This window comes from Desmodus rotundus, chromosome 1, assembly GCF_022682495.2.
Source record: "Desmodus rotundus isolate HL8 chromosome 1, HLdesRot8A.1, whole genome shotgun sequence".
NCBI lineage: Eukaryota > Metazoa > Chordata > Mammalia > Chiroptera > Phyllostomidae > Desmodus > Desmodus rotundus.
The window spans coordinates 183,447,560-183,464,246 of record NC_071387.1 but is presented as its reverse complement, the minus strand read 5'-3'; the positions used below and the strand labels follow the sequence as shown (position 1 = coordinate 183,464,246).

Below are 16,687 nucleotides of genomic sequence, written 5' to 3'. Positions count from 1 at the left end.
CTTTACATGGATCGTTCCTCCCATTGGGTTAAGGCACAAGTTTGAGTTCCAAATGTTCCCTGAACTGCAAAGATGATGCCGACATCTTGCATTTAAAGAGGGGGGGAAAAAAAACCTGCATAGAAATATATTTTTATGTTGATTAATATTTCATAAATAACATTAAGAGTTCACTTGTCTAACCTCCTTACTCGAAACACAAATGTCTCCCTGTCACACATCTGTAGGCCTGGATGAATTTAACAAATCCTGGCACATCTTCCACTTCAGGGTGAAGGGACCTGGTATTGCTCAACTTCTGGCCTTAACCCAAGACTTGTACATTGATTACTATGAGCTTCCGTGACAGTAACCATGGAGTAAGATGAATTCTACCTCAAGTACGGCCTGACTGGGGGATATTGACTCTGCAGGACTGTTTTTGCGGCAGAAGAGAACACTTGCAGCCCTGCGTTTCTCGGGAACACAGCACCTGGGCTTTCCTTCGAGGGCCCGCTGTTCCTCTCGCCTGAGCGCGAGGCCTGGGGGAGTCTCTCAGGAAAGTGTGTGGGGGCTGCTCTTTGCAGAGGAGCAGTGTTACCCTGGTGGAAAGGGTGTCTGTTCCCCACCACCAGTGGCCTGTGCACAGCTGGACATCACTGATTAGCCTGAGTGTCCAATGCAGTAACTTAATAGCATGAAAATAATGTGGTTTTAGCAAGTGTACTTTAAGCACATTATTTCAGGTCAACTATATACTGGTTCCTTTATTCCTCCTTGTGTGTGTTGTGTCCACTGGACTTCTAAGAAAATAGGAGTACATCTTATTTACATACAGGCCCATAAAAGCTAATATGAGGACTTAAATTCACATATGTAACTGTAACCTGACGCTGCTTTCAAGTTGACTGATCTTAGTGGGCCTTGCTGCCTCCTCCCCCGCCCCTGGTCGCTGCAGAGATGTGGTCGGAGTGGTCAGACTGGTCTGAGTGTGACGTGTCCGGAGTCCAGGTCCGCGCCCGCCAGTGCGTCCTTCTGTTCCCCGTGGGCAGCCAGTGTTCTGGGAACACCACAGAGAGCCGGCCATGCGTTTTTGATTCCAATTTCATCCCAGGTAAGGGCAGAATGTGTGTAGAATTACTGCCCACATTCAGACGGAAAATGAGCTATCAAGTAGAGCTTTACTGGTTTTTGAGGTCCCTTTTGATGAAACAGATGATTCTTTCAACTTGTGGTTTCAGGGTGATTCAAGTGTAGATTTAAAGATAATTGCCAGTATAGACTGGCATTTAGGCTATGAGTTTTCAGGTTTTTTAAAAAAATCATAGACATTTTTTAAGCACAGTGTTGTCTTCTACAATTTGTTGACTGTGACACATGCAGAAGATTTTGCTCAAAAATTTAAAGTGGCGTGTTTAGTTATTTTAATTATTAAGTCAGATGTTTTGGCAATGCTTGTGTGCATACGTTTTTGTATAAGAGAAGGAGGCGATTGCATCCTCACTATGTAATTTTAATGTATTTGGGAAATGGGAACCCATTTGGGAAATTGCTCGTATCTTGGAGAAAAGGTAACTGGCCTTCTTGCCACTGGCTTTTCCACGTGAACTTGGTGTTTAGTTTTTAATGGTAGGTAGTCACCTGTCACATGCTTGCTGTAGGTCTGGTGTCTATACTGACGCAACATGTCACATATGCCCACTGTGTGGGTTAGGACTGAGACATGAACCAAAGGAGAGACCAACCTCTTACAAAGCAATACTAGGTAATAATTTATTTTCCTCCATTTATGGAAGAGATAATGGTTTAGAGAAAAGTATTAGCCTCAGCCCTATAGGGCACTTCAATCATGTATGATATAAAACTGCAATGTTTATTGTTGTTTCTCTTTTTAATCAGATACATTTCTAATTCTTGTTATCTAATGAAGAATAAATACAGGAGAGAGTAATGTTTCTGGCCTCCTGAAACTGTGTGTTACTGTTTGGGTGGGTTTCTCCTCACACTGACGGCTCGTATGTGGCATGGCAGAGCATGAGTGGGCTCTGAATAGGGACTTTATTTGTTCTGGCCATTTCCTTGGAGCTCTGGTGGACTGGTGACAGGGAATGTGACAACAATGGCTTTGATGGAACCAAAGATCTGAGTCAGGGGACCTCAGACAAACACTGTGGGTTCCACGGCTGGCAGAAGTATTGTAACAGAACATCAGCACATTCTCTGGCCTTGTTTTCGAGCTGGTGCCCAGGTCTGAGCTCCGGGGACCATTGCGTTTCTCTCTGTGGTGATGATACTCACCCCTTCCCAGTCAAGATGATCTCGACCCAACACAGCTCAGGTTGGTTAAGCCAACACAGAAGCAAATATAATTTTCTAAAAATCAGGCTTTTGGAACTTTGACTCACATAAAACTCAAAATCATCAGACATTTTGTAAAGAATCCCTAATGTGATCTTTCTTCCCAATACCCTTTATACATTGTGATTGGATTTTTGTTTTTCCAGAAGTATCTGTGGCAAGGTCCAGTAGCGTAGAAGAGAAAAGGTGTGGAGGTAAGTTCTTCCTTTTAGCTACTTTCTCATTGATTTCTGATATTTTCTGCTGTTGGCCAAATGATGTTTCTGCCGTTGTTCAAAAAAAGAAAAAAAAAAAAGCAAAAACACAACAGACTGGATCCCAAGCACCTTATGCTTCGATACCATAAACACTAAGAGTCAATGTTGGACATTTGGATTAGTGGTTCTCAAGTGGGGTCCCCAGCATGACCAGCATCACCCGGGGACTTGAGAGAAATACAGATTCTCAAGCGTCTGCTTGATCTGCAGAATTTGAACCTCTTTGAGTGGGACTCAACACTCTGTGGTTGAACAGGCCCTCCACGTGACTCTGGTGGATGCTAAGCTTTCTGAACCCGTGTGCTTGATATCTTGATAGTATACAGATCCTAAATATCGGTGTTAAGAGTTCTGATGAGTATTGAACACTTTGTTTATATTTGTAATGCAAATTCATGGCAACCAGCCTCAGATCTCCAGATTGTTGGAATGACAAACTTGTAAGGGGGCAAAATGTTCTACCCATATCTCTAGAGGTATGTTTCAAACTTCCCAGAACCCTAAATGACAAAAATCAACATTCTCTGATTCAAGTCTGTGATAAATTTGGACTTTACTGTCTGTGTCTATTGTATCTGGATGGGAAGAGCTCACTGTCCGTATATCCAGGCCCAGCCCCGGTCCATCTTTGCTAATTGGAGCTAAAACCCACTCCAGGACACTCATTGTCATATGTGTGTATTCATAGGCCGATGACCTATTAATGACCATTCCTACCATAATCCATCTACCAGGGGAGTCCCAGACAACTCAACCCAAGGGGCTTTGGTCTCTGCTTATTCTCAGATGGAGTCTGGTGCTTCTAGGCATATTTTAGGAATGTACTTCCCGTTATTAACTACACTTAATAATAAGAGTTCACTATCTGTTATTGGACATTCTTTCTGTTTAGTCAGGCATGTGGTAATCCAGTCATTCAGAGCCAACGGTCAAATCCTCAGCGATAGTGTCTGGTGCCTGACCTGAGTCAGGTCACTGAGCTCACAGATGGCAGTCACTAACTTGGGATCCAGCTGTAAGATGAATGTATGCCACTTCAAATGAAAATAATCACAAGAATCCATTAATGTTTGAGACCAGTCACTATGAGCCAGACACTATACTAAATGACAAGAAGAAACTTATTTGATAGTCACAAAGAACATTTATGTAAGTGACCAAGTCCACAATTCTTTATGTAAAAAAGAATTGGAGATAGAGAAGGGTTGTGGACTTCAACACTTTTCGGATTATAGATGGACCATATGGGGCATATGCTGTATATTACATAATGCCCTACCCCACCCCCTGCAGGATCTGGGGGCCACACTAGGTAAGCAATTCCTTTGATGATGCTGCCATTACATGTGGGTGGAGTGAATATGCTAATGATCCTCCTGGAAGTTCTGGTCAGTTCTGTAGCAAATGGGTCAGGTCAGGTCATACAATTTTCAGAGTTTTGGCTTTGGGAATTGTGGAAAAGCATTGTCAGTCATGGGTTTTTGTCTGCCTTTTGCAGGTAGTGATTGTGAGGGTCAGAGAGATGGGATCCCTGGCTGAAGCTGACACAGGCAGCCACCAGTGGAGCCCAGGTCGGATCCAGGCAGTGGGATTGCAGTGTGAACTTGAAGCTCAGGTTGCCACAGGAAGAGGGTGCGGGAGGATTGTGTCTGGGGGCTAGAGCCACAGCACCCCGGTCAGCGGACACTCTTGGACAACACCAGGGCCCTGGCATGGCTGCTACCCTCAGAGGCAGTGAAGGCCCAGAGTGGGTGGTATTTATTGGGAGTGATCCTGTCCTGAGGGAGGCCAGCAGCTGATGTCTTTGCAGAGTCAACAGGCTCTCCACATCTGCCAAAGTTCGAAAACCACTTTCCCTGGCTGGCCCTCTGAGGGTTAAGCAATGGGAGTCCTTCCAAGGCTTTGAGCTCCCAGGAAGACATAAGGCAAAGCCCATTCCCATCCTAAAATGTTGCTGCTCTGTGTCTGAGCCAGCTGTGCCGAATAACAGCAAGGAATCAATCCTTGAGGTGCTATGGATTAATTCATAGAAACTAATTGCACTATTCAGAACTAATTTTTTGGATCTCTAGGCTGCTGACTGACATGCCAGGATAGCTGGGTAAGAGGTCAGATGGATTTGATTGTTGAGCTGATAGATTAAAACAATTTCCTAGCAGGGATGTTTTGGGAGATAATATGGATGTCTTTTTTTAGTCTGTTGCAAAAAATCAATCACATTTTGCACAGAAAATCAGGAAGTTGAACCAGTGAGGCAATTGGTCTCTGCTCCAGCTTTACTGACCAAAAATCACAGCAATAAAAGCATATTCAAAGCAAAGAGTCACACTAAGCAAAGTCAAGAAATTTAATAGGCACTATTTTTCCTTATGCAAAAAAAATCTGAGCCTTTTGAAATTTTTCAACTTAGCTATTTTTAGTTGCATGAGACACAGGACTATATAATCCTCATAAAGATGTCAGTGGCCCCAGCCTTCCCTGGAGGACACCTGGAGGAATGATTCATCTGACTAATGACAAAGCATCTGCATATGGATAGAGTCATACATCTTCCGCGTGTTATAATGAAATATGTTACCAGTGCAGCAGAGAGTAGTTATATGCACACCTGACAATGCCTCCAGGGAGTCTCAACCCGAAAGTATCAAGAAATAACAACACCAGGGTACCGGGGGCACAGCTTCGGTGGTCACTACTGGAACGTCCCCAGGTGCTTTACCCAACTGTCCCTGTTTGGGAGCTCTCCAGCCCTAGTAGCTTCAGGCAAAATCAGGAAAAGCCAAAGATTTATGAAGTCCTTTCACTTTGCTAAACTATTGACAAAATAATCAAAAAATAAAAGACTGAGGTGGGTGCCGGGAGTGGATGATACCTGTGGAAAGTTCTAGTGACATCCTCCTGGATCATCCAGCCCTTTGCACTGAACACACTGGATGCCCGCAGTGGGAATATCATGTAGTTTGGAGTCTCAGTGTGAGCAGGAGCATGTTGGTTGTGCTCACAGCACACCAAGGAGGCAGCCTCAGCCCAGGGTCCATCCCCGTCGGAAAGAGGATCCCCCACTCAGGGCCCCGGGGCCCTAGAATGCCGTGTCTGGGAATAGCAAAGGGGCACAGCTCAGAGGGGGAGGTCAGGGTGTCGGGACAGGTGAGAGACAATGAGCATCTTCTGTGGATCGCAGGTAAGGTGAAGACTGCTTGAAAAACCCTTGGCGAGGAACCCGAGTGGTTAAGGTACAAATGCCCTAGGACCATGGTGTGGGGGCGGACCTACAGGTCTCCTCTCTCCCGAGAGCCCCAGGGCCCTCACTTTGCAGCTCTACAGACTCCTCTCTGCACTGGTTCCACCTGGGGAAGTGTGGACAGATTGGGGTGGGAGAGGGTTCAGCTTAGGGCAAGTGCACCCATTAGTGGCCAGTGGAGGGGACACCCTGAGAGAAAGCCAGGTCCTCAGGATGTGTCCTGGGCAGGAGAGACACATAAGGCCAGTAACCCACAAGCAAATGGCTAGCCACACAGGGCCAACACAGTAGTAAAAGTAAGATCATGTTCTGCTTTACCTGGTACTCCCTAAGCCCACCTTCTTCAGCACTGCCGAGCACGGTCTTCAGTCCCTGAAAGGCATGAAACTCTAATTGCAAAGTGTCTTACAAACACACCATGAATGTGTATTTCTTTTCCTGCTGCGGTTTCTCAGACATTAGGCAGGTTGTGCTTATGTTACCTTGATGTCACTCGAGCCAATGCTATATTAGAGGCATAAATCCATGCCTTCCCACTTTTTTAATGCTTTGTGCTCATAACTCAAGGAAAATAACTCAGAGTCTATCAAACAGGAAAAAAGTGTAAAAAGAGGGTCATTTCATGACCACTAAAAGATCATATTTTATTCCCTTGACACAAATCCTTTTTTATTTGTAAGGTTTCCACTTTCTTTGTAAGATCTCCAAAATGTAATGTATGTGAAAAAAAGTGATACCCAGGATAATATTTATGCATGTGCACACACACACACAGAGCACAGAAGTGTGCAGAGAATTTTGGGAAAAGCACACCAGAATCTAGCTATAGCAGTCCTCTAGGAAAGAAAAAGATGTTATTCTTATATTCCCTTTTACACTTTTTATGTTATGTGTTCATATTCATAATCAAAAATATATTGAGAAACATAAGAATTATGTAAGTAGAACTCATTTTTAAATAAAATGAAATAATAAAGAAAAGGGGGAAATAGTGTGGCTTGCAGGTGAGCAGTGTTAGAAGCAGTAAACGCCTTGTCCATTTGCGGAAGGGGCACAGCCATCTGCTGTGGGGATGCCCAGCCTGTCCAGGTGCCTGGAAAACATGTTTCCTAGAAACCCCATAGACCATAGAGCTGCTGCATTTGAAAGAGAAGAACATTCTTTAAGTTAAAAGAAGCTTCTGCTGGTGTATTAAGGTGATTTCCAAAGGACTCGTTACAATGCATAAGAGCATTAACTTGAAATACACTCTGTTCACTTTGGAGCAGTGTCTTGGTGGCTATGCCATTTCAAGGGAAGGCACTACGATTAATTGCACATGGATACGGGGCTTTCCATGTTGTCTTTCTCTGTTCACTAAAGCCCTGCACTGTTGTGTAGCATGTTCCTTTCCACTGTAGCATCACTTCTGATGCTGTCTTCCCAGAGTTCAACATGTTCCACATGGTCGCTGTGGGGCTGAGCAGCTCCATCCTAGGCTGCCTTCTTACACTCCTCGTCTACACCTACTGCCAGCGGTACCAACAGCAGTCCCATGATGCCACTGTCATCCACCCCATCGCACCCGCCCCTCTCAACACCAGCATAACGAACCACATCAACAAACTGGACAAGTATGACTCGGTGGAGGCCATCAAGGTAAGGGACAGGCAGCATCCACAGCAGCTAGAGGTAGAAGGAAGGCAGATGGACACTGGGGCTCTTGACAAAGCACAATGGTGGTGGCGCAGGTGAGGGTGGAGGGCAAGGTAACAGACTCCTCTTATGATGGCCTGCCTTTTCAGCTTTGCTTTGCCTGTGAAAACATATTTGGAGTCTCATATTCGGAATGTAGGTTAAAAATGAGACATGGTAACAGCAACAAATAAAATGCTGGGAAATATCAGGTTATTGGCCAGTGTCCAGCTCTGCTCCACTGTGCCTGCTGCATCCAAAGGGAGGCCATGCCAAAGAGGAGAGCTCCAGGCCAAGGGCAGGTACACGCTGGGTGGCGGTAATGAGGACCAGGATTGGGCAATAAGATATACAGGTCCATTTCCGGAGTCACCAGGATGGCAATCTGAAAAAAATTGTTACAGTATTATAAAGACCATCCTCAGATAATTTTCAAGCACGGTGAAGCTTTGTGTGATGTGAAAGTGCAGAGTGACTGCTGTCTTTTGTTAAATTTCCCCAGTGGATGATTACCCTAGTGCTTGCCCCAGAGGTTTGGAGTGAATGACCAGTCTCTTCCTCATTCCCTGGAAGTAGGGGTGGGGAGGGTATTGGCATTGGAGCTGGCAGACCTGGGTTCATGAGTCACCAGCTGTAACTCACACTTACTGAGCCTCCCATTTTCTTCTCAATGAATTGAAAATGATGAAAATCAATGGAGTAATTTATATGAAATGCCTTGAACAGTTTATTCATCTTTAAATGAGTATAACAATATGTACTCCCTATCACTGTTGGAAACTTCCTGCCTAAAACTCAGCAATAAACTGGAAGATATAAAAATCGCCCACCTTATTCTAGTTATGAGGCAGATCTTCAGTAAGGCCAATGATGTTGGAAAGCAGGTAAGTGAGGAAACACATTTTCCAATAATAGAGCCTTAGGAGAGAGCTCAAGTCCAACATAATCTCCTCCTCATTATGTCCTCTTTCTAAAATACCACTTAATTTTTTTTTATGTGTTACAGGCATTTAATAAAAACAACTTGATCCTAGAGGAAAGAAACAAATACTTCAACCCGCATCTCACTGGGAAGACTTATTCTAACGCCTACTTCACAGATCTCAATAATTATGATGAGTACTAATAGTCCTTATATTGCTGGCTTCTTGAAATTCCCCAGTTCCTCGAGGCCTGTGCTCCACGACTGCCCATGTTTCCGAAACTTCAGAGATGGAGTCTGGATACATTTCAAGTGCATTTCAAGCCACAAGTGTCCCATTGCTGCCAAAAATAGATGTCCTTAAAAGCAACAAAAATCTACATGTGGCATTGTGAGAATCTGGTCTGCAATGCGTGGTCGCTGTTGAATGAGCCACGATGTGGAGTTTCTTATTGTGCTCAGTCCATTTGTTTCACAGGTCAGTTTTTTCCTTGAACTTTGTAATAAATGTACCACCTGCACTGGAAGGAGACTTTAGAAATAGGAGTCTCTTCTTGCTCTAGAGCATAAATCTTCATGATGTTCTAATTCAAGAAAATAGTCACTTTTTATGAGAGCCCCCTACACACACACATACACAGACACACACAAGGAGTGCTTAGGTCCGCAGTATTGATAAAAGGAAGAATATGGAGTGGCCATACAGTGATTCCCATGAATCCCCCATCTTCCCCATCTGGAGAATACTGTGGAATTCTTAGAAGCAACTTGTGTGTTCGGACATGGAATGATGCGTGCCAGAGGAAGCCCAGACTGCAACCTGGTTTGCATCTGCAGAGGTGATTATATGGGGCCTGAGACACCACCTCCTTGGTCCTCATGAACTTCCTGTGTTACCACGCGGGGAGGTAAGCGGAAAGAGGAGAGGCACAGACACGGTGAAGGGGAGATTGTTCTGCAGGTTGCTGTGAAACCAGCCTTATTCTGACTTTCGGATTTCATGGCATTCCAGGGAGCTCCTGGCCACGCGGTTGGCCTGGATGCCCACCTGGCTGGTCCATCGTCATGTCCTGAAGAGCCAGTCTGTACACTAATGACCTGTGTAGCATTCGGATAGACCCTACCCCTCCTCTCTCCCTGCGAAGAAAAAACCTTGAACACTAATGGTGCCCCTGAAGACGGTATTGAAAGTACTAAAATATAACTGTAAGAAACTTTGTTTAAATTTCCCATGTTATGGAAAGTATTGAAAGAACTAACGTTTATTTTCCATCTCCTTGACTGAACTGATGTCTGGCGATCGGCCCCTACCAAGAGCATTAATGATGTGTGAAGCTTGCTTTCTGCTGCCCGTTGCTGTGCTTAGTGAGCTGCTCCCCCAGCTCCCAGGTGGCATTGCTGCCTCTGGGCCAGGTGAGGAGGAGATGTTTAGCTCTGGTGCCTTTTGGTTTTAACCTAGTGTTGCCTTCCCATCCACTCATTCCCATGTCTCCCTGCATGGGGGCCACAGCATTTCAACATGTAGCTTGAGAAATCTGGGTACCCGGAAGTAAGGTTTTTAATGATTGTTGTGTTTCTGAGCATTTCAGGGTATTATACAATTCATAGTGGTCCCAGAAGGAAAGAAAAGGATAAATTATTCACCAACAGCTGATACATAACATGACAGTTGCTTGAATAGTTATTGAAAGTAGGATCAAGATCGAAAGAATTCATCTAATGCCAAGGGCATTGTGATAAAGGCCTTGGGTGGACTTTGAAACATGTTTTTGTCAATCAATGAACATTCAGACCTGTGAAAATATGTAGTATGGACATTGGCAAACATGGACTTATTAGCTTATGTGTGTTTTTACCCTACCCCATTTAAAGAAATAGTTTCATGAAGTGTTGGGAAAATCCTATGTTTAGTAATACTGAGTTCAAAATATCCTCATATCCCCAGATTTTCAAAAATGGCCCTACCGAAATTAAGATTTCAGTGGCAGGCGGGCTCTGGGAGGCCTGGTGGATTGCAGATGAGTGGTGTGCGGGCTCTTTGCGGCGGGGCATCCGGGTCGCATTGCCTCATCCCTTGTGTGCTGTGTGGGATCGCTTTGTGCGGGAAGTCTGCAATGAAGCCAGCTGGTTCCCTAATTTTAACTGGGTGCTTCAACCCAGTTTATCACTTTCCTAAAAGAAAAATGTCCTCACTGTGTATCACGATAGCTGCTTTTTTGAATCCCTCCCCCCCAAATTTTCTAAGCTTAAAAGGTTATTCTATTTCCCCAAGGAAAGAAGAAACTGTATTTTCAAAAAAGCATCACTGGACTTCCTGGGAAGTGCTCTCTAAATTATATCAAAGCGGGTGTTTAATCAATCTTAGACAACGACTGGGGAAAACACCCCTCACCAGCAACAGCATTTTTGTGTTGTTGATTAGATAAACCCTTGTATTACCACTGCAACGAAATCCCCTCATATTTGTCCCCTGACACTCTCTTCAAAGGAAAATTATCCCGATTTTTCTGGCTTCTCTCTCTTTCTATCTCTCCCTCTTACTTAACAGATTTCAAGTCATTTAGAATAATTTCAGCTAAACTCTAAACATCTGAACGAGCTGTGGAGGAACTTTGTTGCTGTCACTGTAGAGCTGTTGCTCAGGTGCCAGTTCTTTGCCTCTGCTCCCTCCTTCCGGCAGGAGCCCTCACCTGTGGGTCTTCGCGGGGGCCCTGCCACGTCTCCTGGGGCCTCCCCCCCCACCACAGAAGCCCTTCCTTAGGCTGGGACACTTGGGATTCTTGCCAAAACCTTCAGGGACACTTGTCACATTTTTCATTTCTGTGTGACTTTTTAATTTTCTCTTTCCTCTTCTTTTTTTTCTTTTACTACAAGAAGCACAATTATAAATTCATACATTACACTGAACCAGGCAATTTAATCCCACTAAAGGAACCTGTTGTCAACTGACATTAATCACAGGTTAATTTTTAGGGTTGTTTCTGGATACAGTTCAAGTTCGGCTGGTTTTCATGAGGAAACTACGTTAGTCTCATTTCAATTCTTTGGAAGTGGTTCCCAGCATTGTTCCTTTCTCTAGCCTAGACTAGTGGCCATCTGCCAGCCCAAAGTGTGCCAACATTTTACAGGGAGGAGAAAGCCACAAAATTTCTAAAGTGACTTCCATATCCCCCTTTTTAAGGACTTAGCAGGTGCATCATATGTACTTTTTGGAGAAGGTAGACCAAAGTTTTATTAAATGTTCCTGTGTTGCATTATCAAAAATTTGGTGCATGTTACAGAAGCATCAGCAATGGAGGCCTGTTCTCTTTTGAAAATAGAGTTCCACTCTGCAAAGAGACTTAGAGCATCATCAAAACCAAATTCAGAGACCGATACAAAGTGTACCGTTCCTAGTGAAAGCTGTCTCACGTAGTATTTCTGAGAGGTCATCTTAGCCCCTGTTAGAAAGCAATCAAGCTGCTTACCCATGACCAGAGCCAGAATCAAGTCTCATTTAAGTAAACATGTTTTATCTTGTTGGCATGATGATGGTAACTAGTTGAGAACCGGAGGGGAGAAAAGTAGAGGTAGACAACCACTTTATGGCAAGCTTTTAACTAACGATGTTATTGGGCAGAGAATAAAATTCATCCCACCACATGTAGTCAGAAATAGGAGGCCAGTGCTTCCAACAGGGTCGTGTTCTTTCTCAGCTTGTGGGCAGTGCAATTCCAGAGGGTCCAAATGCTAGACAAATGGCAGCTCAAATGGTTCACACGTTGGAGAAATACAAGCTCAGAGCAAAATTTTTCTACACAGAGGGCATTGTGAGCCACCCTCTATATGTTCAGATAGTTTAATTTCCTATGAAAATGTCAGTGCCTTGTTTAAAATGATTTATCATTTTGTCTGGATATTATTGGTTCCCATTCAAAACAGGGGATTGATTGGCTGTTCTTTAAAGAAAATCGTTCTTCTATGCCTCTTTGAACTCAGGAATAGAAAATGACTAAGAACCACATCATCTTCCGATGTGATTTGTACCCCCCACTGGGGTGTGGCACAGGAATAGGGGCCCAGCAGTGTTCAGAGTGAAGGTGAACCCAGCCTCGCCTGCCAGAAACCACCATCACTTTTATCTTACACCCTCCTGCCAACACCGTAGCGTTTGCCCTGTGGTAGGAATGTCAGTGTGGTGCCTACGGGAGTGACAGACTGTGGTTACTGTCCCTCGTCCGGCAAGGGCACAGCTGTAGGAAAATCAGAGAGACTGGCGACAATGGCCACAGATTCGGTGAGAGGAATGAGCACCACACACAATATTGCCTGATGGTTTCTTCCTTTATTTTTTCAAGTCAGTGTCAAAGCTGCTTCACAAGTTCACAAAGTTGTTTATTTAGGTTAAGAAAGTCAACAGTGTTTTCTCCGCTAAAGTTGATTGCTCTTCCTCTCTACCATGACTGTTGGCAAAATCACACTTGAACTTCCGTACTTTGAAAGAAAGCACAGTATGAACCTTTAACCTACCCACCTACATTCACCACCAAATACTACATCATCGGCAAAGAAAATGCACCAACTTGGTCCAAGGTAGGGTTCTCCAGAAGTGTGGAACAAACCGTTTGTGTTAAGTCACTTGATGTGACATGAAAATGTTATGTTAAAAGCCTCATTCTGTTCACTTGCTGTCGCTGTTTTGTGATACAAAATAAACTTATTTGGGATTGTTTCCTTTTTTTTTTAAAGTCAATATATATATATTTGGTTGCCCTGTTGGAATGCTTATGGATTGCTGACTATTTCCTCACAGGGCCAGTGAGCAAACCACACTTTTTTTCCAGTTCTTACATTCAGTGTGAAATACAAATTTCCAATGGTCTTCGCTTTCATCTTGTCTGTTCATCAATTCACTGGTCTTAAATGCTCACTTGAGAGCTGCCCGGGTCTATATCTAAGAAAGTTGTTTAACGATACCTGACAGATACAGGGTTTTCAAAAATCAGCTGAAGACACCAATCGCAGCAGCCCAGGGAGCTCTTTACCTGTTTCATTGGATCAGATATGGGGGTGCAGAGATGGAAGGGTGGACAGAGGGGTTACCCAAATAATCAGCAGAACCCAACTCACACCTCTCCCAGCCTGGACTCGGAGGAAAACAGACATATTTACATGTTGAAATGAGCTATTGTTACAGAGGTGAAAGTGCACTGCTCGTTCACTGCTCCTGGAGAGCTGCCAGCTCCTGTAACCCAAATTAATTCATCTTTTTTAAGACAGTAAATTCGTGAAGAGCGATCCTAAGTACTGCTAATGGCGCAGCAATCTTCTTTTCATAGCAACCCCCTCTTCACCTCTGTCTGGGAAAAAATAAGAGAGCCCTGATTATGTACAGTTATATTGTATTATATTTTTTGTACTTAGGTTTTATGTAAATAGTTTGTCTCATTCAATTGTATGTGAGCATTGAAATAAATCCTACCATTTAGGAAACAATTTAGTGGCATTTTTCTTTGCATGGCATCAAAGTCCCCTGTGTTCCCAGATGTGCTAAGGAGCAATCACTACTCAAAGGAGAGCGCTTCAGCAAAGGGAGACTGGCTGACCTCCTGGGTGAATCCCATAACGTGCTCTTGTTGGTCCTGCAGACCCTGAAGCCTCTTGAGTGTTGGCGAAGATGGGACCAACCGGCTTCATGATCCTGTGAAGTGGTAAAGGACTTTCAGAAATATTTCTATGGACAATAGCAAGTGTATGACAGGGAGAGCCAGTCAGGTTTTTAATTTACCAGTAGTTGGTACCACATACTGGTGATTGTTAAGCCTTTTTCTCATTTTCTTTCCTGCACACCATATTTCATTCTTCATTCCATAAAACAATTTTTTTTTTCTAGAACAAACCACTGTCAGTCAGTATGGACCCCCAGCTGAAAAGATGCCTGCCCCAGGAAAACTGCTAAGATTTATATTTCAGTGTTTTCTCTCTCTCCGATACGTATTTATATCTAAAATAGTAGTTCATATATATGTGTGTGTGTGTATATATGTATAAAATTTTCAATTGGCCAAAGAGCTGAAAACCGCCATTTAATAGAGAGGCCAAAAATTATAATAAAATAAAACTATATAAAAATATAAACTAGTGAAGCATGTTATAATAATTAAATTGTTTAATCACCACTTAATGAAATATTTTTTTAACTCTGTGTTTGCCCAGATGACCCAAGCTGACTATCCTATTAAAAGCGTTCTCTCCTATTGGAAGGCTGGATGTCCTTTAGTGCTAAACGGCTCTCAGAAGAAAACTTTCCTATAGCTTTGTGAGGAAGTCTATTTCCTATTGCCCCCCCTCCCATTAAGCAAGCAGACAATCCAGGAAATGATTAGCTCCAGCTGCGTATTAGTATTTTCTGGGGAGTTTTTTAAAAAACATCATCCAACCCACATTCCAGACCAACATGGATTCTGAGTATTTGTATTCTATGAGATATTAAAATTAAAATATCCCTTGAAGAACCTACATTTGGCTGGTAGTTTAGAAAGTGAATGGAATAAATAAATGTACCACAATTTCCTTTCATGTGGCTTTTTTTCTGAATATGTATTTATAATCATATATTCTAATATTTACACATTTTCACACATTGCTTATGTATCCGACTCCTTTTTATACACTTCATATGTTCTTAAAAATAAAATTGAAATATGATTGAAAATATCTTTCTGGACCTGTTTGAAATATGTATTATAAATCTCCATTTAAAGTGTCTCCTTGTGCCCAGCTCTTGAAGAATAGCAGGAAAGATTGAGTGTATTGACTGAAGAATTGTGGATATTTAATGTAAAAAGAAATTGTCCTTAAAATAATATCTGAAACCGTATTATTTTTCTGGACTTTTTCTTTGTTTATACTTGGTTTATTTCTTTAAAGTGGTTTGTTTATAAAATCAAACAGAAAATGATGCCTGAAATGGCTTTTCCCTCATCAGTCAGCTTGGCAGGTGTTTTCCTTGGAAGCGTTTGAAGCTCTCACCTCACCCCTGTAATCACAGCCAGAACCAGAACTGAAAGCAACAAGATGATGTTTGATATACAGTTGATAGTTCTCCGTGGTGCAGAGCTCTTAGGACTAGTGGCTAAAAGCATAACAGAGGAAATAAAATTTATAAAAAAAAATAACCCTTTGTAAAATGATTCCTCATTCAAAACACAGAAACTAAGAATTCGTCCCTAGTTTGAAAAACTATTAATGTTTTGAAAATGGGATTTAACATAGAACACAAGAGAAGCCTTTGAATTAGGGCTTTTCGTGAATGTGTGTGAGCTTGATGATACCAGCCAGGGGTTCGTGAATGCCTTTGCCTGAGGTCAGTTGTTTATCACAGTGGGCGTTTCATGGGCCATCTTTCCTTAGAAAGTTAGGAGTCGTGAAGACCGCAGGTTTTAGGGCTGTGAAAGTGCCTGTCCACGCTTCTCTTACTCTTCAGTTTCCTTGTCACTTGTAACTCAGAATTGCTATGTTACTACTGTTTCCGGTTAAGCAGAAGCAGTTACAGGATGCCTTTGTGCACTCTACTTCTGAGACCATGCGCCCCCTGGTGGCCAGGGCTCACCCTTCCTTGGGAAAACGGTTTAGTGGTGGCAGCAACAGGGCACCTGGAAAATCCCTGTCAGAAAGACAAATGGGCAGCTTTGACCAGCCATTCAGAGAGAATTCACGTGCACACAGTCACAGAGAAGCGCAACAGCTGGAAAGTCTCCTTGTGAATCTAGAAGGTGCTCTTGTTTGCTGATGAGACAAGGGGAACACACACTTGCACAAAGAAATGTAACAAATGTAGGGGTTCCATCTGAATTTGGAGACATTTTCCGTGGGCTCCCAGTGATTTCCACTGAATTCACTGTGACATGCATTTCAGCACAAACTCAGGATCGATCCCATTTTTAAAGCATCTGAAGTTCATATAATTTGGAGGGACTTTGAAAGAAAAGGAATATAAAATATTCACACTATGAAATCAAGTATGAAAATATTCATATTTTGAAAATAAATCACTACAAACTTCAAATTTAAAAAATATAAAAATAATAAAAATGCAATAAGAAAAACAATTTGCACAACCTTTGAAGAGGGGAAATGTGCTTTCTAACCACATGGTTATCAGAACAGATATGCGTCCATTACAGGGAAACACTGAGTCAGGTTGGTCAGATGCAAAACTGAGGGTTCAACAAACTATAAGGAAGTTAGGATTTTCCATTATGAAGGTGCCAGCGG

The 16,687-nt window shown here is 42.9% G+C and overlaps 1 protein-coding gene across 6 annotated transcripts in view; it reads left to right on the top strand.

Annotated features, from left to right (window-relative positions):
- The window catches only part of SEMA5A (semaphorin 5A), a 451,159-nt gene extending 438,017 nt beyond the window's left edge, over positions 1 to 13,142 (top strand). For all 6 annotated transcript variants that reach the window (XM_053913864.2, XM_024578532.4, XM_053913861.2 and 3 more), the window contains 4 exons: positions 938 to 1,093; positions 2,484 to 2,531; positions 7,262 to 7,473; positions 8,516 to 13,142. In XM_053913864.2, the coding sequence (XP_053769839.1) occupies positions 938 to 1,093; positions 2,484 to 2,531; positions 7,262 to 7,473; positions 8,516 to 8,635 (536 nt within the window). In that variant the 3' untranslated portion in view covers positions 8,636 to 13,142. The remainder of the gene's footprint in view (positions 1 to 937; positions 1,094 to 2,483; positions 2,532 to 7,261; positions 7,474 to 8,515) is intronic.
- The last annotated feature ends 3,545 nt before the right edge of the window (positions 13,143 to 16,687 follow it).